This window comes from Rousettus aegyptiacus, unplaced genomic scaffold, assembly GCF_014176215.1.
Source record: "Rousettus aegyptiacus isolate mRouAeg1 unplaced genomic scaffold, mRouAeg1.p scaffold_m13_p_3, whole genome shotgun sequence".
Taxonomy (NCBI): domain Eukaryota; kingdom Metazoa; phylum Chordata; class Mammalia; order Chiroptera; family Pteropodidae; genus Rousettus; species Rousettus aegyptiacus.
The window spans coordinates 124,286,200-124,299,302 of NW_023416306.1; the positions used below are offsets into that span (position 1 = coordinate 124,286,200).

The 13,103-nt window shown below is 36.3% G+C and overlaps 1 protein-coding gene across 5 annotated transcripts in view; it reads left to right on the forward strand.

The window, feature by feature from the left end:
- UNC13C (unc-13 homolog C) overlaps positions 1-13,103 on the forward strand; it is a 620,140-nt gene that overhangs the window by 175,066 nt on the left and 431,971 nt on the right. For all 5 annotated transcript variants that reach the window (XM_016153676.2, XM_016153674.2, XM_016153678.2 and 2 more), the window contains one exon: positions 2,894-6,130. In XM_016153676.2, coding sequence (XP_016009162.2) covers positions 3,139-6,130 — 2,992 coding nt within the window. In that variant the 5' untranslated portion in view covers positions 2,894-3,138. The remainder of the gene's footprint in view (positions 1-2,893; positions 6,131-13,103) is intronic.

Below are 13,103 nucleotides of genomic sequence, written 5' to 3' on the forward strand. Positions count from 1 at the left end.
TCTAGCCAATCTATTATCTCTCTCTCTCTCTCTCTCTCTCTCTCTCTCTCTCTCTCTCTCCAGTTATATTCATGAGAAAGGCATGTAGAGATAGAGGGGAGGGTGAAGGCACGGAGTCAGAGGAACAGTATGAAAAAAGGCACATTCGTGAGGCAACAATATGATAATTGGGAAACTGTTACTACCTCACTGTAGCTGGGGCACATGTGCTAGTAAAAGTGATAGGAAATGAGTCTGCTAGGACAGGCAGTATTTTAAGTAGGAGGATTTATATCTTTTAAGAACATACTAATTTTAGAAAGAAAGGAGGATTTGAGGAAAGGACCAAATTGGAGTTAGGAAGACCATGTAAGATAGTATTGTAATAGTCCCGATGAGAAATTACAGAATTTGGAACTAAGACATTTCTAGGGAACATATTTAGGGAACAGATGACATGCATCAGGTATGGATATGGGATGGATTGTATGAATCTAGAATGACATCAATATAGAATATGCTCAGGAGTCATTCCAACTAGACTAATTCTTGGGTATATGTCAAGGGTAAGTAGATAATTGTGATGACATTAATTGAGATTAAGAAATTATGAAAATGACTAAGTTTTGGATGTAGTTTAATTTGGGGCAACCAGGTGAAGATATTTAATAAGTTGCTGAAATGCAGGCCGATTCTTTTAATTTTTTAAGAGTTTGCAGGTAAGTATACATCTGTGAAACCATCAACACAGTCTATGCCATGAACAGATCAGTTATCTCCAAAAGTTTTCTCCTGACTTTCCTTCTTTCTTTATTATTATTTTATGATATGAACACTTAACAAGAGCTCTGCCCTCTTAGTAAAATCTTTAAGTATACAACACAGTATTATTAACTACGGGCCCTGCTGCACAGTAGATCCTTAGGATATATTCATCTTGCATAACTGAAACTTTGAACTCTTTGGCCTACTTCTTCAGTAAACATTTCTCGAGTGTTTATTATGTATGCTGCTTTCTGGATGTTTAAAATTGGACAAGTCATGGTTTTTAACTTTAAAGAGAACATAGTCTAGCAGATGGAGACAGAAATGAAATTAAAACACAGAATTCTAGTTGCCTATGAAATGGGTTGTGGGAGAGTGTGGCAGAGGGAGAGAAAAGCTCAGTTTGGGTGGTTGTAAAGTTTTCACAAAACAAATGATTTAAGAGTTTAGACACAATTTTTACAGACAGGGAGGGCTAGACACGAATGATGCTATAAGTAGAGAGAACAGAAAAGTTACTGAGCTGTAAAAGAGCATAGAGCCCTTAGTGAATAAACAAGTCGTTCTATGTGGTTGGAATGCAGAGCAGGTGAATTAGTACATACAGCAGTGGATGTATGCTTGTGGGTTTGCGTGGTTTTGTTTGTTTGTTTTTTTTTTGAGGCAGGACTTAAATTCAGGTCGAATATCCTGCTCAAAAATTTTTAACGATTATTGCCTAGAACAAGTTATGAACTAGTAATGAAAGTCAGAAAGTCTAGACATCATATCATAAAAATATCAGAAGCACTGAGAAAATTGCTGCTTTCATTTAAACAAAAAGTAGGTATTTGTTTCTAGGTTTGGGAGACACAAGATCTTGGATTGTGTGATTAGTAAGTAGAAGTTTATTCAACCAATGCTGATTTAAAAATAATTAATCTACCCTACTGCTATTTAACTTCTCATAAGGAAAAGTCATATAAGGGTATAATAAATATATTTTTTAATTTAATTCAACAGTCAATTGCTTGACATTTTTATTAGTAGAAAACAGGTCCTGGTTTGTAATTGTGAATGAATGTTAAATTGTTTCAGACAAGAAGAACTGGACTCTGACAGCTTATAAAGCTTAGAAGACGTGCACTTCTTTAGAGTCAGTCTCTCTCTCTCCTCCATCTTATTGCTTCCCTTTCTCATTTACATTGCCCTGTCTTTCCTGAAGCTTGGCTTCTGGCCAGAACATGTGTTCCCCAAGGCCCTGCAGCGTCTGAGTGATGTGAAAATGGCAGATTTCCAAGTGGGGGAGCTGATAAGGAATCAGCTGGCTCCTAAAACACTATGCAGATTATGATGTTTTCTTTTAAAGAATTAGATTGTTAATCTATCCAAATACGTAGTCCAATGTCAGTTAAGGCTTTTGGCTGTTACCCTTATTCTGTGGTATCTTTCAACAATAATAGTAAGTTAAATTCAATAAGAGTTTATTTGAATACCTATCACATAAAAGGCACTGGCCTGGTTAATTCTTGGATGGGAGACCACCTAGAAAGACCAGGTGCTGTAGGAGTAAAAAATAAAAAAATAAAGGATTGTAAACTGATAAGGTCCTTGCAATCTGTGAGGTCAACCCAGGGTTGCTTTGCCTTAAAAAAAAAAAAAAAAGAATTCCCATTGTTGAATACCTAGAAAAGTAAATATTTATTTAAATAAGAAAAGGTCTTATATACGTGAATAATATTAATTTGATGAATTCTAAATGTCTGGGGTGGGAGACTACATTTAAATTTTAAAGCTTATGTTTGTCTTAATAAATGCAATTTAGAAAGGGAAATAATGTAGGAATGATAATATCGTGAAGTTACTATAGCTTTTTAAATTTGCCTGTCTGACACAAACTTCTCTAAATAATCATTAGCACCTTTTATTGCCATTTCAATTGTGTCCATCCATAAGTAATTTTTTAAAAATTATAATTTAAACATAGTTATTGGTACTGATTTGCTTTATAGTTGTTTTAAAAGTAACTGTGTGATGAAATTCAGATATCCCCTTGCCCTCTCCGCAGTTTCTCACACAATGCGTATATTGAATACTTTTGGAAAATGTTAGAAATGGGATAAATCTAGAATTAAATTCTGATATTCATTTCGGCTTTGTTTTCTTTTAGGCACTACATGAAGTCATGCGGAAATGAGGCTCAGGAAACCCTTCCTCCAAGAGAGAACGTCTTTCCTAAATGGAGATTTGCTTTCATGAGCATCGACATTGTGGCAGAGCCACGGCTGCCCTTCCTGCTATTTTCAATGATTCAAAGAACATCTGAACAGTGATGCTTGCCTTGGATTTACAGATTTTTATCCTGATACCGTGTTTATGTCTTCGGGATAGAAAAGCTTGCACAAATTGCTTTCCATGGTGGCTAATCTTTTTAAGAGCCTGATTTTACCTTACATACATAAGCTTTGCAAAGGAATGTTTACAAAGAAATTGGGAAATACAACCAAAAAAAAAGAGAATCATCAGCAGAAAAAGGATCAAGACTTTTCTACTGCTGGCCAGACCAAAACCCCCAAACTTTCTAATACCTTGAAAAGCACTGTAAAGAAGATTGCAAAGTGTTCATCCACTCGCAACTTATCCACTGAAGAAGACGAAGCTAACAAAGAATTTTCCCTCTCACCAACATTCAGTTACCGAGTAGCTATTGCCAATGGCCTACAAAAAAATGTTAATGTAACTACCAGTGATAATGAGGATCTTCTTCAAGAGTTATCTTCAATTGAGAGTTCCTACTCAGAATCACTCAATGAACTAAGGAGTAGTGCTGAAAACCAGACACAACCAACACACACAATGCCAGTTAGACGTAACAGAAAGAGTTCAAGCAGCCTGGCACCCTCTGAGGGCAGTTCTGATGGGGAACGCACTCTACAAAGCTTAAAACTAGGGGCTTTACGGAAACTGAGGAAATGGAAGAAGAGCCAAGATTGTGTCTCTTCAGATTCAGAGTTAAGCACAATGAAGAAAACCTGGGGAATAAGAAGCAAATCTTTGGACAGAACTGCCCGAAATCCAAAGACAAATGCCCTGGAGCCAGGATTCAGTTCCTCTGGCTGTATTAGCCAAACACATGATGTTATGGAAATGATCTTTAAGGAACTTCAGGGAATAAGTCAGATCGAAACAGAACTTTCTGAACTACGAGGGCATGTCAATGCGCTCAAACACTCCATCGATGAGATCTCTAGCAGTGTGGAGGTTGTACAAAGTGAAATTGAACAGCTACGCACAGGGTTTGTCCAGTCTCGGAGGGAAACTAGAGACATCCATGATTATATTAAACACTTAGGTCACATGGGTAGCAAGGCAAGCCTGAGATTTTTAAATGTGCCCGAAGAGAGATTTGAATATGTTGAAAGTGTGGTGTACCAAATTCTAATAGATAAAATGGGGTTTTCAGATGCTCCAAATGTTATTAAAATTGAATTTGCTCAGAGGATAGGACACCAGAGGGACTGCCCAAATGCAAAGCCTCGACCCATTCTTGTGTACTTTGAAAACTCTCAGCAAAGGGATTCCGTCTTAAAAAAATCGTATAAACTCAAGGGAACAGGTATTGGAATCTCAACAGATATTCTTACTCATGACATCAGAGAAAGAAAAGAGAGAGGGATACCATCCTCCCAGACATACGAGAGCATGGATATAAAGCTATCTACTCCAGAGCCCAAAGTCAAGAAGAACAATTGGCAGTTACCCAATAACAGTGATGGAGAGCTAGAATCTGACCTTAATAGAAACAGTTATGCTGTGCTTTCCAAGTCAGAGTTTCCAACAAAGGGAAGTATTTCCAAGTCAGGTTCAAAATCACGCAATGCAAGAGCCAAGAATAAAACTGCTAGTAGCAGCAGAATTTCAAATAAATCAGATTATGATAAAATTTCTTCTCAACTGCTAGAATCAGATAACTTGGGAAAACAAACTGCAACCCAGTATGCAGATGCAACGCCCCTCTGGCATTCACAGAGTGATTTTTTTACTGCTAAACTTAGTCGTTCTGAATCAGATTTTTCCAAATTGTGTCAATCTTACTCAGAAGATTTTTCAGAAAATCAGTTTTTTACTAGAACTAATGGAAGCTCCCTCCTGTCATCTTCAGACCGGGAACTCTGGCAGAGGAAACAGGAGGGCACACCTACCTTTTATGATAGCCCTCAGGATTTACTTTTGAATGGGGCTGCTCAGGGTGTCCTAGGCCAGGGTGAAATTGGGAACACAGAAACCGTGGATAGTGGAATGAGTAATGACATGGTATGTGCATCTGGAGACCGAAGTCATTACACTGATTCTCAGCTCTCTTTACAAGAGGATCTTTCTCCATGGAAGGAATGGAATCAAGTAGAGCAAGGAGCTGATTTAGGTTTAGATTCATCAACCCAGGAAGCTTTTGACTATGACACGAATAGTCTATCTGATCAACAGCTAGATGTTTACAATAAAGACCTAGAAGACTTGGGAAAGTGCCACAGTGACCTTCAGGATGACTCCGAGAGCTATGATTTAACCCAAGATGACAACTCATCTCCATGTCCTGGGTTGGATAATGAACCACAAGGTCAATGGGTTGGCCAATATGATTCTTATCAGGAAGCTAATTCTAATGAATTGTACCAAAATCAAAAACAGTTGTCCATAATGTATCGAAGTCAAAGTGAATTGCAAAGTGATGATTCAGAGGATGCCCCACCCAAATCTTGGCATAGTCGATTAAGCATTGACCTTTCTGATAAGGCTTTCAGCTTTCCCAAATTTGGATCCACACTACAGAGGGCTAAATCGGCCTTGGAAGTGGTATGGAACAAAAGCACACAGAGTCTCAGTGGGTATGAGGACAGTGGCTCTTCCTTAATGGGGAGATTTCGAACATTATCCCAATCAACTGCCAATGAATCAAGTACCACCCTGGATTCTGATGTTTACACAGAGCCTTATTACTACAAAGCGGACGATGAGGAGGACTATAGTGAACCTGTGGTGGATAATGAAACAGATTATGTTGAAGTGATGGAACAAGTTCTTGCTAAGTTAGAAAACAGGACTAGTATTACTGAAACAGATGAGCCAATGCACGAATATGATCACCCTTCTTATGAAACACCTTATGAAACACCACAAGATGAGGATTATGAAGGGCAAGCAGAAGATATGATTAGTGAAGGGGGGTTGGAACCCTTAAATGAAACATTAACTGAAATGGAAATAAGAGAAGATGAAAATCAAAATATTCCTGAACAGCCAGTGGAAATCACAAAGCCAAAGAGAATCCGTCCCTCTTTCAAAGAAGCAGCTTTAAAAGCCTACAAGCAGCAAATGGCAGAATTGGAAGAGAAGATCCTGGCTGGAGGTACTCACGTTTAAATGATACATTATGAGCTAATTGTGTTTTAGCATTGAGTAGTGCTTCTTTAGAGCATATTCCTTGATTATTCATGGGAGAAAGAATTTATTTTCAAGGAATTTGCATGTTTATTCTGAGAAAGATTTTTTTATACCTAGACAGCTTCCCCAACAAATTGGGCTTGATGATTTCAAATCAAAATGTTTTCAAATAGTTCATACTGAAATGAGCCCTACATTCTGTGTATCAAGATTTCTCTATTAAGATTAGACATAAACTCCATTTCATATTAACCAACTTTGTGTTGTGAGTTTTCAAAGAAAGGATGAGCGAAATCAAAGAGCAGCCTGGGTTCTACTCCTTGGTGCTGTTAGGTTTACAGGAATGGGGAGAAAGGTATAGTTAATCTTAAAGAATTAAGAAAGATGGGCTTCCAGATCTCTTATTCCTTTTCTCATCAAATCTATACTTTGGGGTCTGCCAGTAGGAAAGACTAGGTCTGCACAACTGACCTTAACCTGTCCCAGAGAGGACCACAGCTTCCCGTACTACCTACTGATGCAGCTAAAGGAGTGCGATGGAACTAAAACCCTAGGCCAGACCTGAGTGGTCACAATTCACTCTTTGACGAGGAGTCAGTAAGATGGTATAGTCATGATGTTTCCAACTAAAGAGTGGAATAGAAGTTTCTTGCTCATTAAGGAAATGAAAAGAGTACCCTACCTAACAATTTTACTCTATTTTCTGGGTGAACAATTTTGGATCATACTCTTTTGAAAAGTAACTGCATATAAATAAAAAATATGTTGACTTTTAATTCCTTGGCCAGATTTCATTTGCCCTTACCTCAATCCCTTACCATCTATTTTATTTGCATGCTTATTATTTTTTATCTTTGAGATAGTTTGATATAATCTCAATTTTAATGAGTTATATATTGTTATTTTTCTTGATTAGAACATTGTCATCTTTAATTAAAATATTTTCTCTATATAATATTTCAGAAAGGAATGTATTTATGTGATTGTTACTTTTTCTTATAAAATAATAATTTCTGCAGACAGTAACTGATTATAGCTTCTTTGTCTTGACCAAACTTGTGATCAGACACTATTTCAAACTGGCCATCTTCCGATTGATATGGGTGGATTATTGAATAATCAGATACTTTAATTGTTAAACTATTTTAGGCCCTAAGTCAATTGAAGTAACAGTTAGGGTCCTCTGCTCTAAAAACCTGTCTACATAAAATACCACATTCTATGTAATTTATTTAAAGAACAGTATAAATCTAGGAGATCTTGGGTTCATTGGCTGTGATTTTTTTTTAAAAGTACAGTTCTCAACTATATTTAAAACTTATCTGAAAATGCAAAGTAGTCAAAATTTTATATAAATATAATTTATATTGAATAATATCTATTTTATTTCAGAATAACTTCTAATAGTAGATATCCTTATTCCTGAAACTCGGTTGATAGTTTCTTGGGATACAAGCCAGCAGTTTGACATTGTATTTTATTTACTGTGGATTCATAGAAGTCTGCTCAAAGGCATATTTAGATTAAGCATGTGTGTGTGTATATGTGTGTGTGTCTGTTGTGATGTAATGGAAGCATGTTTTAATGCTGATTGGTTAAAGTATCTGAAGTGTTGGACAGTATTATAAACTTGACAAGACTATAAGTTTCAGAAAAAAATATTTTTACCAGCTTTAAAAAAAAATCAAATTAGCAAACCTCTTCAAAGTAGAGTGTTACTGGTAATCACATTTCAACTAACTAAGAACCCAGGTAACCCCTGGCACTTATCCTTAGAAAACACAAATGCACTGTGTATCCATATACCACCGACTTAAGAATTCGAAATAGGTAAAAAAAAATCTCACGCCATTTCCCTGACATACCAGGCCTGGCTACAGAGGACTCAGACCCATCCACTGTCTTGAAGCTTGGCTTATTATCCCATGAGCCAGCTTTGAATGGAATCTCTTGGATATCATCTGTCCTAGAGAAAATCAGATGCACATCTTTAAGATCCTTCTCTGGTTGCTTGAAAGGCACCAGATTGACTACCCAGGAGGCTGCAGTAGCCTAGATTTTAAAGGCCATCTCTTCTTCCCTTGGCAGCAGTCAGACAGTTGTCCCCCTCCTGTGCCACCAATATGCCTCAGGAGGAAGGGCAGCCAAAAAAGGGCATTTTTTCAGTCCCCTACCTTGCTCATAGCATCCCAATGAGGTGCCAATTGTCATGATAGATTTTGTGCCCATGGCCATCTGCTTGCTGAGCTTTGGGCAAATGCCAACATATTTTTCTCTCTGTGACTATCCAGTTACCATTAGGTAGCAGTACTCTCTTTTCTCCATTACTAACCTGGCAAGATTGGACTGTGAAGCTCTTGCTGTAAACAATGTGGGCCGTCGTTCCCCTGACATAGCTTTATGGAATTATAAGCTCATAAAGTTGAATTATTTATTTCAACTTTTGTCTTCAGGGCCCTAGAAAGAAGAATTTTAAAGGCCTCACTGTTAATGTACATGGATATTTAGTACTGGTATTTCTGAGAACCTTCACTTTAGAACAGCATGCCCGTGGAGAGAGACCTTAGAGTGTGTGTAGCCAGAAACTCTATGAGGTCATATTCTTCCCTTGTTGCTGAACCCTGCTGAGTGGCACCTTTTGTGTAGCTGGCCTGAACCCCACACTATGGTGATGACTATTTGATCCCCTACATCCAGTTCTGCACCACTTATCAACTGGAATTAACTCTTGTCTCCTCTGAATTCTCATATACCTGCCTTTTATGGCACGGGCTTCTACCTTATGTAATGACAATTTATGCACATTTCTCATTTTCTCTACTCAACTCTAATCTAGAGGTGAGAGACCTTGTCTTTTTCATCCTTTCATTTGCACTGTGCATAGACCAATGCTTTATCCAGAGTTGGCACAGAGTTAATATGTGTGGTTGGGTGCCTGAATCAAGGGGAGCAGGGTACTAAATAAAGGCACAAGCTTTGAAGTCAAAGGCAAATCCAAACTGTGGTCTTTATTGCTAAGACTATGATTTTATGCCCCTAGAGTTCAGATGTATGTTTAGAGATAAAAGCTTATTATCGAGCATTACTATATACCAGGCACTTTCCAAGAAGTTTATCTGTTTTATTCTTTTACTTCTTACAATGCCACTATGAATTTGATTCTCATCTTACAGGTGAGAAAACTGGAATTCTGAAAACTTTTGTAACCTACTCAATGTCATACAGTAGTAACAGGTGGATGTAGAATTAAATGTATGGTTGTTTTGTTTATTTAGAACAGCCATATGTTTATTCATTTCAAAGGTTGTTTTGTTCATGTTCTACGGTGGAAAAACATGATTCTAGATGGAGGGCAGCATTAGCCACCAGGTTTATTCCAACTAAAAGATTTTCATGAGAAATTAGTAATAATATAAAAGGCACTGAGGTTTTTTAAAAATTTTATTTTATTAGTTTTAAGTATACAGTACATCAGTGAGACATTTATATTGTTTATATAATGGTCTCCCTAATTGCTCTTTCTCTCCTCTGGCTCTTCACCTAGCCTTTACATTAAGGCTAACTGCATTCTCTATGCCATGCTCCCATCCCTGTGACCATTTATCAACTACTAATTTGTACTTCTTTAACTCTTCACCCCATTTTCTCAGTCCCCCAACCCACTTCCCCTCTGGCCATCCCCAGAATGGCCTCTATATTTGTGAGTCTGTTTTTAATTAGTTTATTCTTTTTGTTCCCTAGTTTCCACATATAAGTGAAATCATATGGTATTTCTCTTTCTCTGACTTATTTCACTCAGCACAATAACTTCTTGATACATCCATGTCATTGCAAATATTATAGTTCTAATTTTTCATACTTTAAATCCTTGGTTCATCTTATAAATTAAGACTTGTAGAGCCCAATAACTGCTGTACAACAGCTGATCAAAGGATGAGGTATTCAAAGTCTGAGTACACTTTACCTTAATTAGAGTCTGAAATTGGTTTGAAATAAATATTTTAGCAGAAGAACAAAAATCTCGTTTTGTTTTCAAACGTCATTTCTGTGTTTCTGTAGATTCTGAAAAAAACGACATCTGCAATTAGCATACTACTAATATTTTTTTTATCATGGTGTGCAATTTGTTTTTTGAATAGTTGTAGAACTTCATGGAAATATTTTGGTTCCAGATAAGGTATGAAGTTGAATGTAAAAAATTTCCCTGAGGTTGATACCTCAGTGGTTATTAGAATCACCTAAGAAGCTCTAGGTAGCACAGTAGTTGCTATTCCCGTAGTGGTAGTGAAAATTAGAAGTTATGAGGATCCCATCACCAAACATTTTGATTTTGTAATGGTCATATAATGGAGCTCAGGGGTGTACATTCAAAATCATATGTGTTATTGATGAATTATATGTGTCTTTGTAGGTAAAACCACACACAAAAATAAAAACATAATGAGACAAAATTCTAAAAATTCCAAATTGAAAAGTGAAATAAATAGCTCCTTCCATTCTTCAGAAAAATATAATTTGTTCCAGACTCTCTCTATATGCATGACTACATATACACTTTTTTTTTTCTTTTAAAATAAGTGGTATTAACCTGTCATGTATTCATATTGTTCCACACCCTGGTTTTTTATGCAATATATATTTAAAAAGATCTTCTCATTTTATTACCTACTACATTATTTTTAATAACACAGAGATTTCAACTATATAGTTATAGCATAAATTATTGGTTTAGTCTACTATCATTGAACAGTTAAGTTCCTTACAAACTTAAACAATACAACCCTCATCATCTATCTTTGAGCAAATGAGACAGCATGTATGTAGGATAAATTCCTAGATGTGGAATTACTGGGTCAATAGATTTACTCCAGTTTAGGGGAGTAAGGAACTCATGAATTCTAAGTCAATTCCAAGTACTTTATTCGTCTAGCATCTATCACAGCTGTCATTTATATTAGGCATATAATTATTTGATTATTTTAGATCTCTACTACTAGACTAGATGGCAAGGTCTATGAGTTAATTTTTTATGCTGTTGGTATTATAATGCCAGAATCTGCCTCAGTATCTGGTATAGAGTAAATCCTCATTAAATAGTTGTTGAATAGGTAAATAAATGCTAGCATCCTTTCCAAGTCGCTGGTTTATCTAGTTCCATACAAGGTGGAGAACGCTTAGAATCCAAATAAACTTTAGTTTTATTTCTTTCAATTAAAAGGACATGTTTTGATTACATATATTTTAATCTAGTACAATAGAGAAAACATAATCGAAAGTGAAAACATGACTTTTACATTCTTTGGCTCAATTAATCACATCTATGAGAACGCTAACTATTCTTTCCATGATGATGTAACCTGTACATATCCAAAAAAACCTAGTCAAAATTACCTAGATTCAAGGCTTAATTTTTAAGAAGAATAAGTATTTCAAGTAAGTGTTTGGATCTTGTTGGCCCAAATCTATCAAGAAGTGTTCCTCAAACTTTAAATTTTATCTAGGTCTCACCTACAGAGTCCACGTTAGGAGTGATGGTGTCAGCATAGATGTATTTCTTGAAAGGTATGTGTAAATTTAAAATTTTAGAAATCACCTATTTCAAAAGTTTGAGGAGATTTTACTATAGGAACCACTCAATGCATAATTTTGACTACGAATAAATCCCCACAATCCCACATATCCCACATTTTTATCTGTTTTTTCAAGTTCGAGGTATTACTACTACTACTACTACTGCGACTACTACTACTACTACTACTACTACTACTACTACTACATCTTTTTTCAAAGCAAGCATAGAAGTACTGGTAATAGTGGAAGGCAATTTGTTTTTAAAATGTTCCATTAAAATGCAGTGCATGGCAATAAACTTTTGGCTTAGTATTGTTTTCTTCTATTTACTCTAGAATTGCTCATAATATAACTTGGTTTCTGAAAGAGACTATGATCTGAAAAGGAAATCTGTGAGCATTGAAGTAGCCTAGGGCCCTTGGAGACAGCAGAAACAGCTGGCATGTTTACTTTTTACTAGATATAGAGCCCCAAAGGCTCAGCAAGCTAATTTTTCTAAGAGACAGGACTGGGAATCAAAGAAGATTGAGAGGGACATAAGTAATGGTGCTGTGTATAGGAGATGAGTTCCAAGTAGAGCCGAAAGTCTTCAAGTATACTCTGATGTGAAATGTGACTAAACAATGGAAAGTAATCAACACATATTTAATGCTTTCCTATCAGATTCGGATCTAGAAATTTTAAGTACATATTCAAACTTCACTACAATTTTGGGAAGAAGGTAGTATTAGCTCCACTTTACCAATGAGACAGCCGAGTCTCAGAGAGGCAAAAGCAGGTTAAAATTCACACAGCTAATAAGAGTATTAATATATATTGATATATATCCGACAGAATCCAAAGTCTGATGCTCTCTCCATGAAATGCCATTGAAGTGTGGGCAAGTGTTGTCATGGCTCATGTGTTTAAGCATGTGAGTAGCGGTGCTGTCGGGGTCAGCCAGTTTTGTGTTAGTGGCTATAGTAAATACTGATGTCTATTAACACAAAGTGAGTGATAGTAATTGGGGCTAAGAGATAGCATCACATTTTTAGAAAGTCTAGAAAATCTGAAATGGTGACACATTACATTAGAAGACTTTATTAAGTGTGAAGAAGTACCAATAACAGTAGTTTTTGAGGAAACAAAGCATTTTATATAAGGTAGGGAAGAAATTCACAAGAATACATAGTAACAGGAACAATGAAAATGTAGGATTCACAGGTTTTGTTTATTTATAATTATTACTTTCTCCCAAACTATATACCTGGAACATTTGTCTTTTAGGAAAGCTAAAAATATTACACATTTCTGAAGGGAAATATTAACTGACAATGAAAGACGGTGATTTCCTGATTGTACGAGGAGCATTATTTTGAAGACTGCAG